The sequence below is a fragment of the Macaca mulatta genome, chromosome 19, assembly GCF_049350105.2.
Source record: "Macaca mulatta isolate MMU2019108-1 chromosome 19, T2T-MMU8v2.0, whole genome shotgun sequence".
Classification (NCBI taxonomy): Eukaryota; Metazoa; Chordata; class Mammalia; order Primates; family Cercopithecidae; genus Macaca; species Macaca mulatta.
In genome coordinates, this window is record NC_133424.1 from 67,650,785 (window position 1) to 67,671,469 (window position 20,685).

Sequence of the window (20,685 nt, forward strand, 5' to 3'; positions counted from 1 at the left end):
GCCTGGAGGGCTGCGCTCCCTCCGGGAGGCTCTCGGGCAGAGTCTGTTTCCTTGTGGGTTCCAGTTCCTTGATGCTGCCCACACTCCTCTGGTTAAGGCCCCTTCCTCCATCTTCAAAGCCAGTGACGCCATATTTCCCTCTGACCGAACTTAGCTGGGAAAAGGTGACTCGGCGGGACCTGCACAGATCCTCCAAGATAACCCCCCACCTCACGGTCCCTAACCTTCCCCACAGCACAAGGTCTCCTCTGCTCCGTCAGGGAACGTATCACAAGTTCTCGGTACTTGCGTGTGGACCTCTTCGGAGGGGGCCGTTACTCAGCCTAGCACAACCCCCCAGGGACATTTAGCAACGTCTGGAGATGCTTTTCCTCATCTCAACTGGGGAAAGCAGGGGGATGCCAGTGGCCTCTTGTGGGTGGAGGCCAGGGATGCTGCAGAACATCCTACAGTTCACAGAACGGCCCCCCACGACCGCTGGGTCCCCAATGGCAGTCATGCTGAGGTGCAGAAACCCGCCTCTCATGGTTGCTAGGGGCAACCGGAAAGCAAATTAGGTCCACTGGACCCCGTTGCCAAGGAAAGCTGGCCTCAGCAACCAGGGGTCTCAAAAGGGGCACACCCTCGAAGATGTAGGACTAACAGGCACCCTGGGGGCTCAGCCACCCGTCTCATAAAGGAGAATGGAGCAGGGGGGCCAGGCCTCCAAGTCATAGTGGTTGCTATGACAAGCCCCCCAGTTCTTGTTTTTTGAGACAGAGTCTCGCTCTGTCGCCCAGACTGGAGTGCAGTGGTGCGATCTCTGCTCACTGCAACTTCCACCTCCCAGGTTTCAAGTGATTCTCCCACCTCAGCCTCCCGAGTAGCTGGGATTACAGGTGCCCGCCACCACACCCTGCTAATTTTTGTATTTTTAGTAGAGATGGGGTTTCACCATGTTGGCCAGGCTGGTCTCAAACTCCTGACCTCAAATGATCTGCCTGCCTCGTCCTCCCAAAGTGCTGGGATTACAGGCGTGAGCCACAGCGCCCAGCCACCCCCTCAGTTTTTTTTTGTTTTTTTTTGAGACAGAGTCTCGTTCGTCGCCCAGGCTGGAGTGCAGTGGCGCGATCTCAGGTCACTGCAAGCTCCACCTCCCGGGTTCACATCATTCTCCTGCCTCAGCCTCCCGAGTAGCTGGGACCACAGGCGCCCACCACCACACCCTGCTTTTTTTGTATTTTTAGTAGAGACAGGGTTTCACCGTGTTAGCCAGGATGGTCTCCATCTCCTGACCTCGTGATCCGCCGGTCTTGGCCTCCCAAAGTGCTGGGATTACAGGCGTGAGCCACCGCACCCGGCCCCCTCAGTTTGTCTTAAAAGAAAAACGAGGTCTCTGCCAAGGGACCTCAGGTAACATTCTGGGTCCCATGGAAATTGCTAGAGACCACCCAGCAACCAGTGTTTCCACCATAGTCCCAAAGAGGAGGTGGCCTCAGGACCCAGGAGAGAGTGACCTGAGTCAGGCTGGCCCAGCATGAGGGGCCTGAGACCCCTGCCACCAGGAGGCTCCCTTGAGCCCAGTTCCGTGGAACATTTCTCTCTAACAACCAGGGTAGGAGTCAGGGGGCCCTCTGGCTATGAACTTTGAGCACTGCCCTGGCGAGCTGTTTCTTAACAAATAGTATCAGAACCAGAATCTGAGAGTCTCCTAAAGTCAGGCCCAGCCCAGGTCTCCCTTGGACTAACCTGGCCCCAGGGTTGCGGGGGGCATAGGGTGCAGCCCCCATCCTAGGGGAGCCAGGCCTTGTCACTTGGGGTGTGTCCTCCGAGTAACCAAGTCTGGAGGCTTCAAGGCCAGGTGGTGGAGGGACTGGGTCTTATTGGGGATTGGAGCTGGAGCCTCGGGGTCACTGAGACCAACTGATAAGGAGACTCTGCTCCCATCCCCTGGTAATGGGAACCCCAACCCTGGGCTGTGGAACCCACGAAAAACCTCTTCCTCCCTTGCAGATGAGAAAAATGGGGCCCAGACCCGGCCTGCTGGTGCCCCACCCCGAAGCCTGCAACCCCCGCCCGGCCGCCCAGACCCAGAGCTGAGCAGCTCTCCCCGCCGAGGCCCCCCCAAGGACAAGAAGCTCCTGGCCACCAACGGGACCCCTCTGCCCTGACCCCAGGGGGCCGGGGAGGGAGGGGACCCCCCCACCCCCCTTCCCTGCCCCCCAACTGTGAATCTGTAAATAAGGCCCAAGGAACATGTCGGGAGGGGGGTGGACACAAAAACCGGCCTTGCCCTGCAGGGATGGGGCTCCGCGGGCCGTGCCCAACTGGGGGTGGTTCTAGGGGAACAGGGGGCGGGGGAGCTGTTTCTATTTTATTTATTGATTAATTTATTATTTTATTTATGGATCAATCTCTCTGCGGGGTGGGGTGGGGGAGGGACGGGAGCTGGTTGGGGTGGCTTAGCAGATCCGGACAGGGCCCTCTGTCCCTGTGTCGTCCCCAACCCCCTCTTCCTGGGCCCCTCCTCCCCTGGTCCTCCCCTTCACGACCTTCTGTACGGATTTGCTCTCCGGAAGGAATTCTGGTTTCGCGTGATCCTGCCTGCGTCCGTGTCTCTGATTCCGCCGGCGGCAAAAAAAAAAAAAAAAAAGATAATAATAATAATAAATAGCCTTGATCAGGGACAGCTGGCTGGCCTTGGCCTCTCGCTTCCTGGGTGCCCAATTGCAGGGGCAGGGCCCGAAGGCGGGGACGGGGATGCTGGCTGCCACCAGCCGTTCAGAGGCCCTCCGCGCTGGCACACAGGTCCTCCGGCTCCAGGTCAGTCAGCGGCAGCCCCAGCCGGTTGGAGAGATCCCCAGGGGCTCATCTTGCTGCGTGCGGGGCACTGAGATTGGCCCCATCTTTCCTGCTTCGCTGGTGAGGGCGAGGCCCAGGTCAGGGTGGCTGCTACAGCTGGACCGGCAGGGAGATGGGGGAGGCCGGCGGGGGGCTGAGGCTGGGCCACGGTTGAACACACAGGGTGCAGCTCTCCAGGACGGAGAAGTCAACGGCGAAGAGACCGAAGAGGGCGAACAGCAGCATGGCCACGGCCCACTCGCAGGCCGCAGAGACGCTGCGCAGCGAGCAGGCGTGGAGGACGATCACTGCCCAGGGTCAAGGGCCACACTGCTACCGTGACAGACAGGGAGCCTGGCCTGGTCTCTGTGCCCCCTCGCGCTGGGCGGAGGCCATCTCTGGGTGTCCCCATCCTCAGCTCTCACCTTCCTCCATAACTCCGATGCTCTCCAGCCCCTGTCTCTATCTCAAGCTGCTTGCACACACTTTCCTTTGCATGCACCCCCGTGTTACTATTGCATTCCCAATATCCCGGAAAGTTTCTGTCTCCCTTCCCTGACCCAGGGAAGGGCCTGGTTGCCTCCCTACTTGTCCAGGACACCCAGCTGCCATTGCTCCTCCCTCCAAACACGCAGGGTTTCCTAAATACGCCTCCCTCCCCACCGCCAGCCTCAGACTGTGTTTTGCAACTTTCTCCTGAACATCCTCCCCGCTACCCAAGGCCCACAGGCACCTCCTGCTCACTCCCAGAGTCTAATCTCTTCCCTCTTCCCTGTAAAATCTATTTCTCTTTCCGAGTGTCCCTTCCTCCATGACAACTCCACCATCCACTCATGTGCCCCAGCAGACACTCCCGGCCCCCTCTTCATCCCTCTTGGCCAGCTGGTCACCCCAAGTCTTGTCCTATCTGCCTTACCTGCCTCTCTCCAGCCCTCTCCTCCTGTCTTGCACCTTTCTCTCCTGGTCTGCCCCATCCCTTCTCTGGCTCTCGCCTTCCAGCAGCTTCTTAAGACCTTTTCCTGCTCTGCCAGCTCCTGCAGGCTCCAGGCTCCAGCCTAGCAGAGACAGCTCTTGCTTTCTGGAACTTCTCTCACTGGAGTCACTCATCACCTCAGCCCTCCCAGACAGTGTATTCCATTCATTCAGGGATTTCTAAGGGGGCTGAGAAGTGGTGGCTTATGCCTACAATCCCAGCCAAGGTGAGAGGCCAAGGTGGGAGGATTGCCTGAGGCTAGCAGTTCAAGACCAGTCTGGGCAACAGAGCAAGACCTGGTCTCTTTTTTTTTTTTTTCTGAGAGGGAGTCTCGCTCTGGCCCCCAGGCTGGAGTGCAGTGGCGTGATCTCGGTTCACTGCAAGCTCCGCCTCCCGGGTTCACGCCATTCTCCTGCCTCAGCCTCCCGAGTAGCTGAGATTACAGGCGTCCGCCACCACGCCTGGCTAATTTTTTTGTATTTTTAGTAGAGACGGGGTTTCGCCGTGTTAGCCAGGATGGTCTCGAACTCCTGACCTTGTGATCCACCCACCTCAGCCTCCCAAAGTGCTGGGATTACAGGCGTGAGCCACCGTGCCCGGCCTGGGACTGTTCTTGGTATATCATTCTTCCAGTATTTACTGGTCACTCACTATATGCCAGGCACAGATCTAAGCACCGTGTGCATATTATCCTATCCACTCACAACCCTGAGGTCAGCCTGTCGTTATCCACATTTGAGGGACGAGGAAACCATTGACACCAAGAAGTAACAGCCCGCGGAAGATTCCCCCAGCTAGTGTGTGGAGGACAGGGCATTCCAACCTGGGCAACGTGACCCCAAAGTCGGCATTCTCGACGACAAAGCCATAATCCTGTGCAAATGTTGAAGCCCAGAGAAAGGAAGAGATGTCCCCGGTGACACACAGCCAGACAGGAAGACCGATTCCGGTGAAGAGCCACCCCCAACCCCTACCCCAGATACAAGGAGGATACTGGCCACAATGAGGATGGTGCAGAAGCTGCAGAGGCCCAGACGGAGTGGCCCGATCCAGGGAGCCCCGGGCTGGGGCAGGTTCTTCAGCCTCCGCAGGAGGAGCTGCAGCCAGAAGTAGACGTTACCCAAGATGAAGGCAAGGAAGGCCCCTGCTAAGTGCGTAGGCCGCTGGTTCTTTTCCTGGGAGGAGAAGGGAGGAGTTGGGAGGGAGACTCTGGGAAGGAGGGTAAGGGGCACCAGAGGGCCAGGGCCTTTCACCAACGTAGTAGACAGTGATCGCCAACTTTCCATACCCAGTGATGGGCTTGTTAAGCACGTCGGCTACTGTCAGCTCCACAAGGGCGGGTTTAAATCTGTTGTTCATGCTATAGCCTCAATTCCTAGGACAGTGATTGGCACATAGCAGATGCTCTGTAAATATGAGTGGAATAAATCTTGCATTCTCAAAGCAGAGGACAGATATTTCCCCAAAAAATTGGTCTTGCAGGTGAAAAATTCTCAAATATTAACAGTTGTATGTGACTCACAGATACACAGCATAATATTCCATTAAAATTTTAAAATACTTAAAATTTCGGCCAGGTATGATGGCTCACCTCTGTATTCCCAGCTCTTTGGAACATGAAGCAGGCGGGTCACTTAGAGCTCAGGAGTTTGAGACCCGCCTGGGCAGCATGGCAAAATCTCGTCTCTACAAAAAATACAAATATTGCCGGGCACGGTGGCTCACGCCTGTAATCTCAGCACTTTGGGAGGCCAAGGCGGGTAGATTACTTGAGGTCAGGAGTTCGAGACCAACCTGGCCAACATGGTGAAACCCCATCTCTACTAAAAATACAAAAAATTAGCCAGGCGTGGTGGCAGGCACCTGTAATCCCAGCTACTCAGGAGGCTGAGGCAGGAGAATCGCTTGAACCCGGGAGGCAGAGGCTGCAGCGAGCCAAGATCGTACCATTGCACTCCAGCCTGGGCCACAGAGCAAGACTCTGTCTCAAATACATAAATAAATAAATAGTTGCAGAGCACATTGGGAGGCTGAGGCAGGTGGATCATTTGAGGTCAGGAGTTCAAGACCAGCCTGGCCAACATGGTGAAATCCCGTCTCTACTAAAAATACAAAAAAAGGCCGGGCGCAGTGGCTCAAGCCTGTAATCCCAGCACTTTGGGAGGCCAAGACAGGCAGATCACGAGGTCAGGAGATCGAGACCATCCTGGCTAACACGGTGAAACCCCGTCTCTACTAAAAAAAATACAAAAACTAGCCGGGCGAGGTGGCAGGTGCCTGTAGTCCCAGCTACTCGGGAGGCTGAGGCAGGAGAATGGCATAAACCCGGGAGGCGGAGTTTGCAGTGAGCTGAGATCCGGCCACTGCACTCCAGCCTGGGCGACAGAGCGAGACTCCGTCTCAAAAAAAAAACAAAAAAAACAAAAAAAACAAAAAAAACAAAAAAAAAAAATTTAGCTGGGTGTGGTGGTGGGTGCCTATAGTCCCAGATACTTGGTAGGTTGAGGCAGGAGAATCACTTGAACCCGGCAGGTGGAGGTTGCAGTGAGCCAAGATCATGCTACTGCACTCCAGTCTGGGTGATAGAGCAAGACTCCATCTCATATGTGTGTGTATATATATATGTATATACATATGTGTATATATATACATGTACATATATATATACACACACATATATGTACATATATACACACATATATATACATACACACACACACATATATATATTCTCTGTGGTCCATGGGCAATAAGGACAGACCTAGCTAGAGTCTTTATGGAGATGGAATGAAGTCATGTACAAAATGGAAAGCCTGCTGCCAATGGCTGCCAAATGTTCAGTCAATTGCCTAACATGAAGAATGAGTAAATCTCAGTCATTTCTTTTTTGAGACAGGGTCTCACTCTGTTCCCCAGGCTGGAGGGCAGTGACACAATCACAGCTCACTGCAGCCTCGACCTCCTGGGCTCAAGCAATCCTCTATCTTCCCACCTCAGCCTCCTGCATAGCTGGGACTACAGGCCACGCCACCACACCTGGCTAATTATTTTTTGTAGAGACAGAGTCTTGCTATGTTGTCCAGGCTGGTCTTGAACTCCTGGGTTCAAGCCTCCGCCTGCCAAAGTCCTGGGATTACAGGTATGAACCACTGTGCCCAGCCTCAGTAATTTCTTTTCTTTCTTTCTTTCTTTTTTTTTTCTTTTTTCTTTTCTTTTTTTGAAACTCAGTCTCACTCTTGTGGCCCAGGCTAGAGTGTAATGGCATGGTCTTGGCTCACTACAACTTCCGCCTCCCGGGTTCAAGCGATTCTCCTGCCTCAGCCTCCTGAGTAGCTGGGATTACAGGCACCTGCCACCACCCCTGGCTAATTTTTTGTATTTTTAGTAGAGACAGGGTTTCACCATGTTCGCCAGTCTGGTCTCCAACTCCTGATCTCAGGTGATCCACCCGCCTTGGCCTCCCAAAGTGCTGGGATTACAGCCATAAGCCACAGAGCCCGGCCAGTAATTTCATCTTTTTTTTTTTTTTTTAAGAGAAGTCTCACTCTTATCCCCCAGATTTGAGTGCAATGGCTCGATCTTGGCTCACTGCAACCTCCACCTCCCGGGTTCAAATGATTCTCCTGCCTGTGCCTCCCAAGTAGCTGGGACTAAGTCGCCTGCCACCACACCCGGCTACTTTTTATATATTTTAGTAGAGAGGAGGTTTCACCATGTTGGCCAGGCTGATCTCGAACTCCTCATCTCAAATGATCTGCCCGCCTCGGCCTTCCAAAGTGCTGAGATTACAGGCGTGAGCCACTGCGCCTGGCCCAGTAATTTCATCATTAAATGAGCTGGGGAGAGGGGCTGGCAGAAACTTATCCCAACCTCCTCGAAGTCAAAGAAGTCCTACATACAAACAGCCTCGCTCGGAGTGCCCCATTCAGAAAGCAAAGGAATCCAGCTGGTCCGAGGCAACTGGCCAAAGAAAAATACAAGTCCCAGGAGGCCGCGCGGGAACCAGCCGCGAGACAATAAGCCTATGGCCGCGGGGCATGCTGGGAGTTGTAGTTCCAGATGCCGGAGAGGGCAGACCCTGGGCACCGACTGGGTCTCACCTGGAAATTGCCTACCACGGAGGTGCCCAGGGCACAGAGAAGACCCGTCCATAGGATCAGCTGGTTAGGCCACCTTCCGACGCCCCAGTCCCGGAGCTGGTGGTAACGGACAATGCAGATCCACGCGGCTGGGAGGAGAGGGGAGAAGGAAGTAGGAGGGAGACCCACCCGGGACTCCTGGGACCCAGCGAGGGAAGGGAGGGGAGCAAAGTGAGGGAGAAGGCGGCAAACTCCCGGATTTTTGAGGAAGGAGGGGCCTGGGGCATGGACTCCTGGGTTTGAGAAAGGAGCCGTCTCGGAGCTCGCTTGGCTGGGCTGGGGAGCACTAAACCAAAGGGCTATATTTACCCAGAGCAGCTCCCATATTGAGCACCTGGCTGAAGATGCAGCTCTGAGGGGGGAAGGATCCGCAGATGCTGGGGAAGACAAAAGGGTCATCCTGGGCAGTCCAAGCCAGGGCCCTCACTTTCCTGCAGCGGCAGTACCCCCAATCCCTACCCTCGGGCAGGACTACCTGATGTAGGGAAAGCCTTTGCTGAGGTCCACCGTCCTGTTGGTTACTGCAATGGCAAAACTACGGGGGAAATCAGAGTGAGTGGGCAACTCCCACCAACAACTTTTCCTTCTGTTGACCAAACAAACAAGGACTTCTAGCCCCCTCCGCCCTCAGACCAGGAGTTCAGAACCCCCAGCCCCTCCTCCTTCAGACCAGGAGTCCAGACCCCCAGCCCCTCCTCCCTCAGACCCAGGAGTCCAGACCCCCCAGCCCCTCCTCCCTCAGACCCAGGAGTCCAGATCCCCAGCCCCTCCTCCCTCAGACCCAGGAGTCCAGATCCCCAGCCCCTCCTCCCTCAGACCCAGGAGTCCAGACCCCCAGCCCCTCCTCCCTTAGACCCAGGAGTCCAGACCCCCAGCCCCTCCTCCCTCAGACCCAGGAGTCCAGGCCCCCAGCCCCTCCTCCCTCAGACCCAGGGGTCAAGGCCCCCAACCCCTTCCTTCCTCAGACCCAGAAATCCAGGCCCCAGCCCCCTCCACCCTCAGACCCAAGAGTCCATCATGCCTCTGACACTCACACGATCCAGACGCCAGAGATAGCCCAGACAGCTAGGAAGATGGGCATCAGCGACAGGTAGCCCCACATGCCGGGCTCTGCAGGTGAAGGAGCGGGGCTGAGGCAGGACACCTGTCTCTCTCACACCTGAAGAACCAGCCCAGGTGCATGAGATTGTGGCCCCAACCACTAGGCCCCCCCTTGGCTCTCAGGCAGAAGTCACGGGTGGGGGTCTGATCTAATTGGCCAGCTCTCCACTCCAGGCAATTTCCCCACCTATACCGCAGTGTTCAACCCTATCTCACGCATTCTTCTTCTTGGGGAGTTTCTCCCTGTCCTCCCAGCCCCTCCTTGCACCTCCCAGCCTCCAGGGCCTCCCTGAGATGCTCACCTCTCCAAGCTCCCTGGGGCTCTCAGTCCTGGGACTGGGGCTGGGTGAGCTTGGGGAAGAAGGGCTGGCATTCGGGATGGGGCTCAGGCAGGCCAAGGCAGAGGCAAAGTCCGGGCTGGAGCGCTGGAGGGCTGCCTGGGGCTTTGGGTCTGACCCACACTTCCTGAGGGGCTCTCTACCCCCAAACCGCCATGTCCTGTCTCCTCAGAACCTAGCAGGCAGCACCTTAGCTTCAGGGGCCCCTAACTTCCTTCCTCCAGCTTTGTGGGTTCAACGTCCAAAGTCTCAGCCCTTCCCTCCCCAGGAACCAGGAATCTGAGCCTCCAGCTCTCTTCAACCTGGAAGACCCAGAATTCCAGGGCCCCAGTTCCTCCTAGAATACAGACATTCTTCTCCAGCTTCTGAGGTCCAACCTCCCAGCTCTTACCTACTCGGGTACCCAAGAGTGAGGGCCTGAGGTCCGCCTGCTCTCTGGGTGCAGCTTCTGTTTCTGGTCTGTGAGATACGGATCCCTGATGACCCCGCCTCCTCCCCTCCGCTCTCCTTCTCCTTCCTCTCACCCTTCCCCTTTTCCCTGCTGGAGTTCCCCAGGCAGGCTGAGCGTGGGTGGGAAGGGAGCTCTCAGCGATGACATCTCCATCCGAAAATCCCTCCAGCCAGACAAAGACTGCTGCTGCCACCTGACCCTTTTCCTTCTCTCTCCCAACAGCCACCTTCAGCTTCTGACCTCCTCCCGGCTTGGTACTTAGGGATTTGGGGTCATGGCTTCCTCCTTCTTCCCAGGACCCAGGAGTCCAGTCCCTCAGTCCCTCCTCCCTCAAACCCAGGGTCAGACCTCTAGGCCCTCCTTCTTTAGACTCTGGAGTCCCTCCTGCCTCTGACATTCATGAGGTCCAAACCCCGAGATAGCCCAGCCAGCAGGGACAGGGACAGGTAAGCCTCACATGCTGGGCTCTGCAGGGGAACGAGGGGCTGGAGCTGGGCCCCTCTCTTTCCTCTCTCTCTCTCTCCTCCCCTTCACACCTGAAGAACCAGCCCTTTGAAGAGGGCCCAGGTGCATGAGATTGTGGCCGTGGCCTCTGGGCCCTCATTGGCTCTCAAACAGAAGTCACGGGAGGGGGTCTGATCTAATCGGCCAGCTCTCCTCCACTCCAGGCAACTTCTCCACCTGTTTCAGTGTTCAGTCTTAGCTCACACATTCTCCTGCTGGGGGAGTTTCTCCCTGCTCTCCCAGCCCCTCCATGCACCTGCCAGCCTCCAGGGCCTCCCCGGGATGCTCACCTCTCCAAGCTTCCTGGGGCTCTCAGTCCTGGGGGTGGGGCTGGGTGAGCTCGGGGAAGAAGGGCTGGCATTTGGGGTGGAGCTCAGGCAGGCATCCTGCAGAGGCAAAGTCCAGGCTGCAGGACTGCCTGGGTCCTTTGGTCTGGCGGCCACTTCCTAAGGGCTGTCTATCCCCAAACCACTGTGTCCTGTCTCCTTAGAACCTAACAGGCAGCACTTTAGCTTTGGGGGCCCCTAACTTCCTTCCTCCAGCTTTGTATATTCAACATCCAAACTCTCAGCCCTGTCCTCCCCTGGACTCAGATCTGAGCCTCCACCCTTGGGGACCCAGGAGTCCAAGCTCCAACTCCTTCCTCCTTCCCGAAGATGCAGGAGTCCAGGCCCCCAGAACTCTTCCCTTAGACATAGAAGTCCCAGCCACCTCCTCCCTCAGTATGCCACCTCGTTTCTTTTAATGGATGTAAAATCCACATAACATTAGCCATTTTAAAGTGTACGATTTGGCCGGGCGCTGTGGCTTATGCCTGTAATCCCAGCAGTTTGGGAGACCGAGGCGGGCGGATCACCTGAGGTCAGGAGTTTGAGACTAGCCTGGCCAACATGGTGAAACCCCATCTCTACTAAAAATGCAAAAATTAGCTGGGTGTGGTGGCAGGCGCCTTAATCCCAGCTATTCAGAGGTTGAGGCAGGAGAATCCCTTGAACCCGGGAAGCAGAAGTCGCAGTCAGCCCAGATCGTGCCATTGCACTCCAGCCTGGGCGACAAGAACAAAACTCTGTCTCAGAAAAAAGAAAAAAAAAAAAATGTGTGACTCAGCGACATTAGTGCACTCCCAATGTTATGCAACCATCGCCTCTTTCTTTTCTGTTTTTTTTTGTTTGTTTGTTTTTTTGAGATGGAGTCTCCGTCTGTCACCCAGACTGGAGTGCAGTGGTGCAATCTCAGCTCACTGCAACCTCTGCTTCCTGGGTTCAAGTGATTCTCCTGCCTCAGCCTCCTGAGTAGCTGGGATTACAAGCATGCACCACCACACCTGGCTAATTTTTGTATTTTTAGTAGAGATGGGGTTTAACCATGTTGGCCGGCTGGTCTTGAACTCCCGACCTCAGGTGATCAGCCCGCCTTGGCCTCCCAAAGTGCTGGGATTACAGGCGTGAGCCACCGTGCCTGGCCTTTTTTTTTTTTTTTTTTTTTTTTTTTCCTGAAACAGAGTTTCCCTCTATTGCCCAGGCTGGAGTGCAGTGGTGCAATCTTGGCTCACTGGGACCTCCACCTCCTGGGTTCAAGTGATTCTCATGCCTCAGTCTCCCAAGTAGCTGGGATTACAGGTGCCTGCCTCAATGCCTGGCTAATTTTTGCATTTTTTGATAAACACAGAGTTTCACCATGTTGGCCAGACTGCCCTCAAACTGCTGACCTCAAGTGATCCACCTGCCTCAGCCTCCCAAAGTGCTGGAATTACAGACGGGAGCCATCGTGCCCAGCCCCTCTCTGGTGTCTTTTATGCTCAGTGTAATGTTTTTGAGATTCACCCATGTTGCAGTATGTATTAGTGTTTCATTCCTTTATTTTTTTATTTTTATTTTTTTTTGAGATGGAGTGGCCGGATCACAGCTCACTGCAAGCTCTGCCTCCCGGGTTCCCGCCATTCTCCTGCCTCAGCCTCCCGAGTAGCTGGGACTACATACAGGTGCCCGCCACCTCACCCGGCTAGTTTTTTTGTTTTTGTTTTTGTTTTTGTACTTTTTAGTAGAGACGGGGTTTCACTGGGTTAGCAAGGCTGGTCTCGATTTCCTGACCTCGTGATCCGCCCGTCTTGGCCTTCCAAAGTGCTGGGATTACAGGCTTGAGCCACCGCGCCTGGCCTCATTCCTTTATTTTTTATTTTAATTTTTTAAACAGCCAGGGTCAGCTGGGCAAGGTGGCTCACGCCTGTAGTCCCAGCACTTTGGGAGGCTGAGGCAGGCGGATCACCTGAGGTCAGGAGTTCGAGACCAGCCTGGCCAACATGGTGAAAACCCGTCTCTACTAAAAATACAAAAAAATTAGCTGGGTGGCCGGGCACGGTGGCTCACGCCTGTAATCCCAGCACTTTGGGAGACCAAGGCGGGCGGATCATGAGATCAGGAGTTTGAGACCAGCCTGGCCAACACAGTGAAACCCCGTCTCTACTAAAAATACAAAAATTCACCAGGTGTGATGGCGCATGTCTGTCGTCCCAGCTACTCGGGAGGCTGAGGCAGGAGAATCGCTTGAACCCGGGAGGCAGAGCTTGCAGTGAGCCGAGATCGCGCCACTACACTCCAGCCTGGGCGACAGAATGAGACTCCATCTCCAAAAATTAATAAAATAAAATAAAATAAAGTAAAGTAAAATAAATATAAAATAAAATATAAAATAAAATAAAATAAAAATAAATCCTGTCCCAGTGGGGCTGCTAGAGAGCAAAGGTCTCCCAGTTCCCCTCACCCCTTCTGCCCCCAAACGCCTCTCCTCTGGGTCTGGTCATCCTCCTTTCGCTTCTTTTTCCGGAAGTCTCCGTTTGCCCAGACATGATTCTGACCCTCGGTGGGGTCCCTGTCTGTGGGCAACACAGATAATCAGCAGGTGACAACTCCCCTAGAGGAAGTCACACAAGGCTATGAGGGAGCCCAGGGGAGGGAGGCGTCCATGCTACCTGCTCCTCCGTCAGCCCTGGACACCGTTCTCCTGCCCTGCCCTGTGTTTGCCACCTGGCTGAGTCCCACTCCTCCTCCAAAATATTAATAATAATAAAGATGAAAAAGCCCAGGTGGGCCGGGCGCAGTGGCTCAAGCCTGTAATCCCAGCACTTTGGGAGGCCGAGACAGGAGGATCACGAGGTCAGGAGATCGAGACCATCCTGGCGAACACGGTGAAACCCCGTCTCTACTAAAAAATACAAAAAACTAGCCGGGCGAGGTGGCGGGCACCTGTAGTCCCAGCTACTCCGGAGGCTGAGGCAGGAGAATGGCGTAAACCCGGGAGACGGAGCTTGCAGTGAGCTGAGATCCGGCCACTGCACTCCAGCCTGGGCGACAGAGCGAGACTCCGTCTCAAAAAAAAAAAAAAGAAAAGAAAAAGCCCAGGTGATCCTAAGGAAGACTTGTCCCTGCTCTGAGTCTCCATACCCAACTCTCGGTGTCCTGGCACAAAGATGGGTGTGGCTCACTGGTGTCCCCACGGTGCTTACGTGACCTGCTTGGGCCCTCCTGGGGAGGCTAGGGGACAGGGCTCCAGCCTGTCGGGCTACTTTCAAGTTGGGAATTAGGCCCCTGTCACCACTGGCCACGGGTAGTTTGGGTATCTGGAGCCTTAAGGGTCCTTCCGGAAGCTAGGCTGCTGGCCTGGCTCAGCCGAGGGGAAGAGGCTGTGCTTTTCCTCTAAGAAAGATGACATTGCACTTTCATATTGAGGAAACCGCTTCTGGTTGGTGGTGGGGACTGGTTTTTATTTTTATTTTTGTATCCCTAGATGTCTACGTCCCCTGCCTGGAAGTTTCCCCAGAGAGGGGATGTAGAAGTCTAGGAACACAGAGGTCTCGGAACCTTCCCCAGGGAGGGGATGTACACCTCTAGGGATAGAGGGTCTCGGACCTCTGTTTTCCTGTCCGAAAAACAAGGATCATGATGGTCTGCCTTCAGGCAATTGTGAGGGTTTGTTGGGGTTATCCACGTGAGACCCTAAAAGGCTGCCTGTCTGGCTGGGCTCGGTGGCTCACACCCATCATCCCAGCATTTTGGGAGGCTGAGGCCGGTGGATCACCTGAGGTCAGGAGTTCAACACCAGCCTGGCCAATATGGTGAAACCCCGTTTCTACTAAAAATACAAAAATTAGCTGGGCGCGGTGGCAGGCACCTGTAATCCCAGCTACTCAACAGGCTGAGGCTGGAGAATCGCTTGAATCTGGGAAGCGGAGATTGCATGAGTTGAGATTATGCCACTACACTCTAGCCCAGGTGACAAGAGCGAAACTCTGTCAAAAAAAAAAAGAGAGAGAGAGAGAGAAAGGAAGGAAGAAAGGAAGGAAGGGAGGGAGGGAGGGAGGGAGGGAGGGAAGGAAGGAAGGAAGGAAGGAGAGAGAAAAGAAATGCAAGAGATTGATTGGGGATAAGGTTGGTGAAGCATAAAGGAGGAGAAAGGTCAGGCGTGGTGGCTCAAGCCTGTAATCCCAGCACTTTGGGAGGCCGAGGTGGGCGGATCGCTAGGTCAGGAGTTCGAGACCAGCCTGGGCAACATGGTGAAACCCCGTCTCTACTAAAAATACAAAAAAAAAAAAAAAAAAAGGAAGAGAAAGACCAGGAGTGGCTGGAAGAGACTTCAGATTGTGACGTGAGTGGGTCTGGGTCTGACACTGGAGAACGGCAGAGTGGAAGAATCACAGACCATGTGCAGTTCTGAGAACCCCAGTCAGGTCAGCTGGGAGATGTGGTGCAAAGATCACCCATACACAAGTCCATGGAGACTGAAAGCAAGTCAGTGGTTGCAAGGGATGGAAAGCGGGGAGGATGAGAAATGATTGCTTAATTGGAGTTTCCTTATGGGGTTATGAAACTGTTTTGGAACTAAATAGAGGCGATGATTGCACAACATTGTGAATGTGCTAAACTACACCGAATTGTACTTTAAAATGCTTAGAGTGGGCCAGGCATGGTGGCTCACTCCTATCATCCCAGCACTTTGGGAGGCCAAGGTGGGTAGATCACGAGGTCAGGAGATCGAGACCATCCTGGCTAACACGGTGAAACCCCGTCTGTACTAAAAATACAAAAAAATAGCCGGACATAGTGGCAGGCGCCTGTAGTCCCAGCTACTCGGGAGGCTGAGGCAGGAGAATGGCGTGAACCCGGGAGGCAGAGCTTGCAGTGAGCTGAGATCGTGTCACTGTGTTCCAGCCTGGGCAACACAGTGAGACTCGGTCTCAAAATAAATAAATAAATAATAAATAAATAATTAAAAAAATTTTTTTTTATTTACTTTTTTTTTTTTTTGAGACAGAGTCCCACTCTGAGATCGCGCAGTGGTGCAATCTCAGCTCACTGCAATCTCCGCCTCCCGAGTTCAAACGATTCTCCTGCCTCAGCCTCCAGAGTAGCTGGGACAAAAGGCGTGCACCACCACGCCCGGCTAATTTTTTTTTTTTTTTTTTTTTTTTGTATTTTTAGTAGAGATGAGGTTTCACTGTGTTAGGATGGTCTCAATCTCCTGACCTCATGATCCTCCTGCCTCAGCCTCCCAAAGCGTTGGGATTACAGGCTTGAGTCACTGCGCCTGGCCAAAAAATTAAATTGAATAAACAAATAAAGGCCGGGCGAGGTGGCTCAAGCCTGTAATCCCAGCACTTTGGGAGGCCGAGACGGGCGGATCACGAGGTCAGGAGATCGAGACCATCCTGGCTAACACGGTGAAACCCCGTCTCTACTAAAAATACAAAAACAGCCGGGCGAGGTGGCGGGCGCCTGTAGTCCCAGCTACTCGGGAGGCTGAGGCAGGAGAATGGCGTGAACCCGGGAGGCGGAGCTTGCAGTGAGCTGAGATCCGGCCACTGCACTCCAGCCTGGGTGACAGAGCGAGACTCCGTCTCAAAAAAATAAATAAATAAATAAAATAAAATAACACTTTAGCACATTGACTTTAGAGGTGTCCACATTGGGCGGAAATGGCCAGGCTCTAGTCCCTACCCCACGCTTAGTCATTGGTCAAGTCTGCATAAAAAGAAGGTAACATCAATCCAAATCAAACGCTGCTGAAGGTGCCACCGCTGGAGCCTGGAGACCAGCGGAAGTCCTCCCAGCTGATCAAGTTCTTTCAGGAAGGGAGAGCCACCCTGGCTACCATACTTGCCCAGTGTCACTCAGCTACTGAGTGGAGCAGCTGGAGTCTGTCTGACGGTAAATTTGCTTCCTTTGGCCGGGCGCAGTGGCTCATGCCTGTAACCCCGGCACTTTGGGAGGCCAAGGCGGGCGGATCATGAGGTCAGGAGATCGAGACCATCCTGGCTAACACAGTGAAACCCCGTCTCTACTAAAAACACAAAAAATTAGCTGGGTGTGGTGGGGGGCGTCTGTAGTCCCAGCTACTTGGGAGGCTGAGACAGGAGAATGGCGTGAACCCGGGAGACGGAGTTTGCAGTGAGCTGAGATCGCACCACTGCACTCTCCAGCCTGGGTGACAGAGCGAGACTCCATCTCAAAAAAAAAAAAAAAAAAAGCCGGGCGCAGTGGCTCAAGCCTGTAATCCCAGCACTTTGGGAGGCCGAGACAGGTGGATCACAAGGTCAGGAGATCGAGACCATCCTGGCTAACATGGTGAAACCCCGTCTCTACTAAAAAATACAAAAAACTAGCCGGGTGAGTTGGCGGGCGCCTGTAGTCCCAGCTACTCGGGAGGCTGAGGCAGGAGAATGGCGTAAACCCGGGAGGCGGAGCTTGCAGTGAGCTGAGATCCGGCCACTGCACTCCAGCCCGGGTGACAGAGTGAGACTCTGTCTCAAAAAAAAAAAAAAAAAAAAAAGTGCTTCCTTCCTACGTGCCATGCAATGCCCTTGAATATCCATCCCTATCTTCACCCATCCAACGTTCTCCTGAAACATCCATTTATCTGTGCATATGTTCATGCCTTTGTGCATTCCTCCAACTAGTTATTTCTCCACTCATCCATCCACCTGCCTGTCTAGCCAGCCATTTGCTCATATGTTCTTTTATTTATTTATTTATTTATTTGAGATGGACTTTTGCTTTTGTTGCCCAGCCTGGAGTGCAGTGGCGCCATCTCGGCTCACTGCAACCTCCGTCTCCCAGGTTCTAGCGATTCTCCTGCCTCAGCCTCCTGAGTAGCTGGGATTACAGGCACCTGCCACCATTCCACCTAGAGGTAGAATTGCTGGGTCATATAGTACCATTTTTAGGACCCGCTAAACTGCTTTCCACAATGTCTACACCATTTACACCATTCTGCATTCCCGCCAGCAATGCATGAGGGTTTCAATCTCTCCACATCGGCAACAGTGCCTGGTATGATCTTTTTTTTTTTTTTTTTGAGACGGAGTCTTGCCCTGTCTCCCAGGCTGGAGTGCAGTGGCACAATCTCGGCTCACTGCAAGCTCCTCCTCCCGGGTTCAAGCGATTGTCCTGCCTCAGCCTCCCGAGTAGCTGGAACTACAGGCGCCCGCCACCACGCCCGGCTAATTTTTTTTTTTTTTTTGTATTTTTAGTACAGATGGGGTTTCACCGTGTTAGCCAGGATGGTCTCAATCTCCTTACCTTGTGATCCGCCCGCCTCGGCCTCCCAAAGTGCTGGGATTACAGGTGTGAGCCACCGCGCCCAGCCTGTTATCTGTCTCTTTAAAACTAAATTACAGTCTTTTTCAGGGATGGGATCTGGCTTTGTTGCCGAGGCCGGAGTTCAGTGGCTATTCACGGGTAGTATCATAGCACACTACAGCCTTGAACTCCTGGCCTCAAGAGATCCCTTTGCCTGGCTGGGAGTCACGCCTGTAACCCCAGCACTGTGGGAGGCTGAGGCAGGCGTATCACTTGAGGTCAGGAGTTGGAGACTAGCCTGGCCAACATGGCGAAACCCCATCTGTACAAAAACAAAAACAAAAACAAAAATTAGCTGGGCATGGTGGCACATGCCTGTAGTCCCAGCTACTCGGGAGGCTGAGGCAGGGGAATGGCTTGAAACCGTGAGGCAGAAGTTGCAGTGAGCCGAGACCGTGCCACTGCACTCCAGCCTGGGTGACAGAGCGACACTTTGTCTCAAAAAAAAAAAAAAAAAAAGATCCTCCAGCCTCCCAGGTAGCTGGAATTACAGGCCTGTGCCACCGTCCTCCACTTGATGTGTCTTTTTGATGGTGATCACTCTGGTGGGTGTGAAGTGGCATCTCCTTGTGGGTTTAATGCATGTTGCCCTAGTGACTTACGATGTTGAACATTTTTCCATGCGTTCATTGGCCATTTGCATATTTCTTTGGAGAAATGTCAGATCCTTGTTCATTTTTGAAATTAGGTTGTCTGTATTTTTATTATTGAGTCATAAGAATTTTTTTTTTTTTTTAAGGTGGAGTCTCACTCTGTCACACAGGCTGGAGTGCAGTGGCGCGATCTCGGTTCACTGCCACCTCCACCTCCCAGGTTCAGGTGATTCTCCTGCCTCAGCCTCTGGAGTAGCTGGGATTACAGGCATCTGCTGTCATACGAGGTTAATTTTGTTTTGTTTTGTTTTGTTTTGAAATGGAGTCTCGCTCTGTCACCCGGGCTGGAGTGCAGTGGCGCGATCTCAGTTCACTGCTACCTCTACCTCACAGGTTCAAATGATTCTCCTGCCTCAGCCTCCGGAGTAGCTGGGATTACAGGCCCCTGCCGCCATACCTGGCTAATTTTTTTTGTATATATATATATTTTTGAAACTGAGTCTCCTTTTGTCGCTCGGGCTGGAGTGCAGTGGCGCGATCTCAGTTCACTGCCACCTCCACCTCCCAGGTTCAAATGATTCTCCTGCCTCAGCCTCCAGAGTAGCCGGGATTATAGGCGCCTGCCACCATACCAGGCTTGTGTGTGTGTGTGTGTGTGTGTGTGTGTGTGTGTGTGTATGTATTTGTGTGTTTAATAGAAATAGAGTTTCACCATGTTGGCCAGGCTGGTCTCAAACTTCTGACCCCAGGTGATCTGCCTGCCTCAGCCTCCCAAAGTGCTGGGATTACAGGTGTGAGCCACCGTCCCTGGCTTAAGGATTCTTTATATATTCTGGATTATAAGGCGATCATTATCAGATATAATGATTTCCAAATATTTTCTCCCATTCAATGGATAGCAATCCTCTTTTGACCTAATATTCCCTCTTTTATTCAGGATCTGAATACTTGCATTGGGTTCGTCATTGAATCATTCAGCAAATCTTTTTTTGTTTTGTTTTGTTTTTTGAGACTGAGTCTTGCTCTGTCACCCAGGCTAGAGTACAGTGGCTCAATCTTGGCTCACTGCAACCTCTGCCTCCTGGGTTCAAGCAATTCTCCTGCCTCAGCCTCCCTAGTAGCTGGGATTACAGGCGCCTGCCATCACACCCGGCTACTTTTTGTATTCTTAGTAGAGACAGGGTTTCACCATCTTGGCCAGGCTGGTCTTGAGTTCCTGACCTCGTGATCCACCCACCTCGGCCTCCCAAAATGCTGGGATTACAGGCGTGAGCCACCGCACCCGGCCTCATTCATCAAATCTCTATCTAATGCCAATGATATGCCAGGCACTGCTTTTTGATATTGAGACTCGACTCTGAACAAGACAAAGGTCCTGCCCTCCTGGCATTTATGTTCCAGCAACAAACGAATAAATAAAGAGATAGGTAGTGGTAGCCAGGGGGAGGTCCTACACAGCTCCAACTTCGCGGGCTGGCAACCTGTGTAGCCACCAGGGGTCCCATTCCCAGAAGCGACTTGCTCCGATTTAAAGCTCTGCTATTGGCCGGGCGCGGCGGCTCACACCTGTAATCCCAGCACTTTGGCAGGCCAAGGCGGGTGGATCACGAGGTCAGGAGATTGAGACCATCCTGGCCAACAAGGTGAAACCCCATGTCTACTAAAATGCAAAAAAGTAGCCGGGCGTGGTGGCATGTGCCCGAAATCTCGCTACTCGGGAGGCTGAGGCAGGGGAGTTGCTTGAACCTGGGAGGCGGAGGTTGAAATGAGCTGAGATCGTGCCACTGCACTCCAGCCTGGCGACAGAGCGAGACTCCATCTCAAAATAAATAAATAAATAAGTAAATAGATAAATAAATAAATAAAGCTCTGCTGGCCGGGCGCGGTGGCTCACGCCTGTAATCCCAGCACTTTGGGAGGCCGAGGCGGGCGGATCGCGAGGTCAGGAGATTGAGACCATCCTGGCCAACAAGGTGAAACCCCATGTCTACTAAAATGCAAAAAAGTAGCCGGGCGTGGTGGCGGTGCCTGAAATCTCAGCTACTCGGGAGGCTGAGGCAGGGGAATTGCTTGAACCTGGGAGGCGGAGGTTGAAATGAGCTGAGATCGTGCCACTGCACTCCAGCCTGGCGACA

At 53.6% G+C, this 20,685-nt stretch overlaps 3 protein-coding genes across 22 annotated transcripts in view; 2 read left to right on the forward strand and 1 right to left on the reverse strand.

The window, feature by feature from the left end:
* BRSK1 (BR serine/threonine kinase 1) overlaps positions 1-2,666 on the forward strand; it is a 30,330-nt gene extending 27,664 nt beyond the window's left edge. For all 6 annotated transcript variants that reach the window (XM_028840247.2, XM_028840245.2, XM_077981886.1 and 3 more), the window contains one exon: positions 1,993-2,666. In XM_028840247.2, coding sequence (XP_028696080.1) covers positions 1,993-2,150 — 158 coding nt within the window. In that variant the 3' untranslated portion in view covers positions 2,151-2,666. The remainder of the gene's footprint in view (positions 1-1,992) is intronic.
* Positions 1-20,685, forward strand: part of TMEM190 (transmembrane protein 190) — a 98,931-nt gene that overhangs the window by 27,561 nt on the left and 50,685 nt on the right. The gene's annotated exons all lie outside the window — the stretch shown is intronic.
* On the reverse strand, positions 2,352-13,990 carry TMEM150B (transmembrane protein 150B). 15 transcript variants are annotated; one of them, XM_077981933.1, is made up of 9 exons: positions 10,617-10,702; positions 9,763-9,830; positions 9,336-9,384; positions 8,967-9,042; positions 8,408-8,467; positions 8,267-8,309; positions 7,894-8,021; positions 4,788-4,968; positions 2,352-3,128 (listed from the first exon to the last, which is right to left on the reverse strand). In XM_077981933.1, the coding sequence occupies exons 1-9, from the start codon at positions 10,685-10,687 to the stop codon at positions 2,932-2,934; spliced, it is 873 nt and encodes a 290-aa protein (XP_077838059.1). In that variant the 5' UTR covers positions 10,688-10,702; the 3' UTR covers positions 2,352-2,931. The 15 variants fall into 15 exon arrangements, with proteins under 15 accessions (XP_077838059.1, XP_077838068.1, XP_077838066.1 ...); XM_077981942.1 differs by lacking the exons at positions 9,336-9,384; positions 9,763-9,830 and adding an exon at positions 13,921-13,990 and having other exon boundaries at positions 8,242-8,309; positions 10,617-10,712; XM_077981940.1 differs by lacking the exons at positions 9,336-9,384; positions 9,763-9,830 and adding an exon at positions 13,921-13,990 and having other exon boundaries at positions 8,242-8,309; positions 8,967-9,091; positions 10,617-10,712.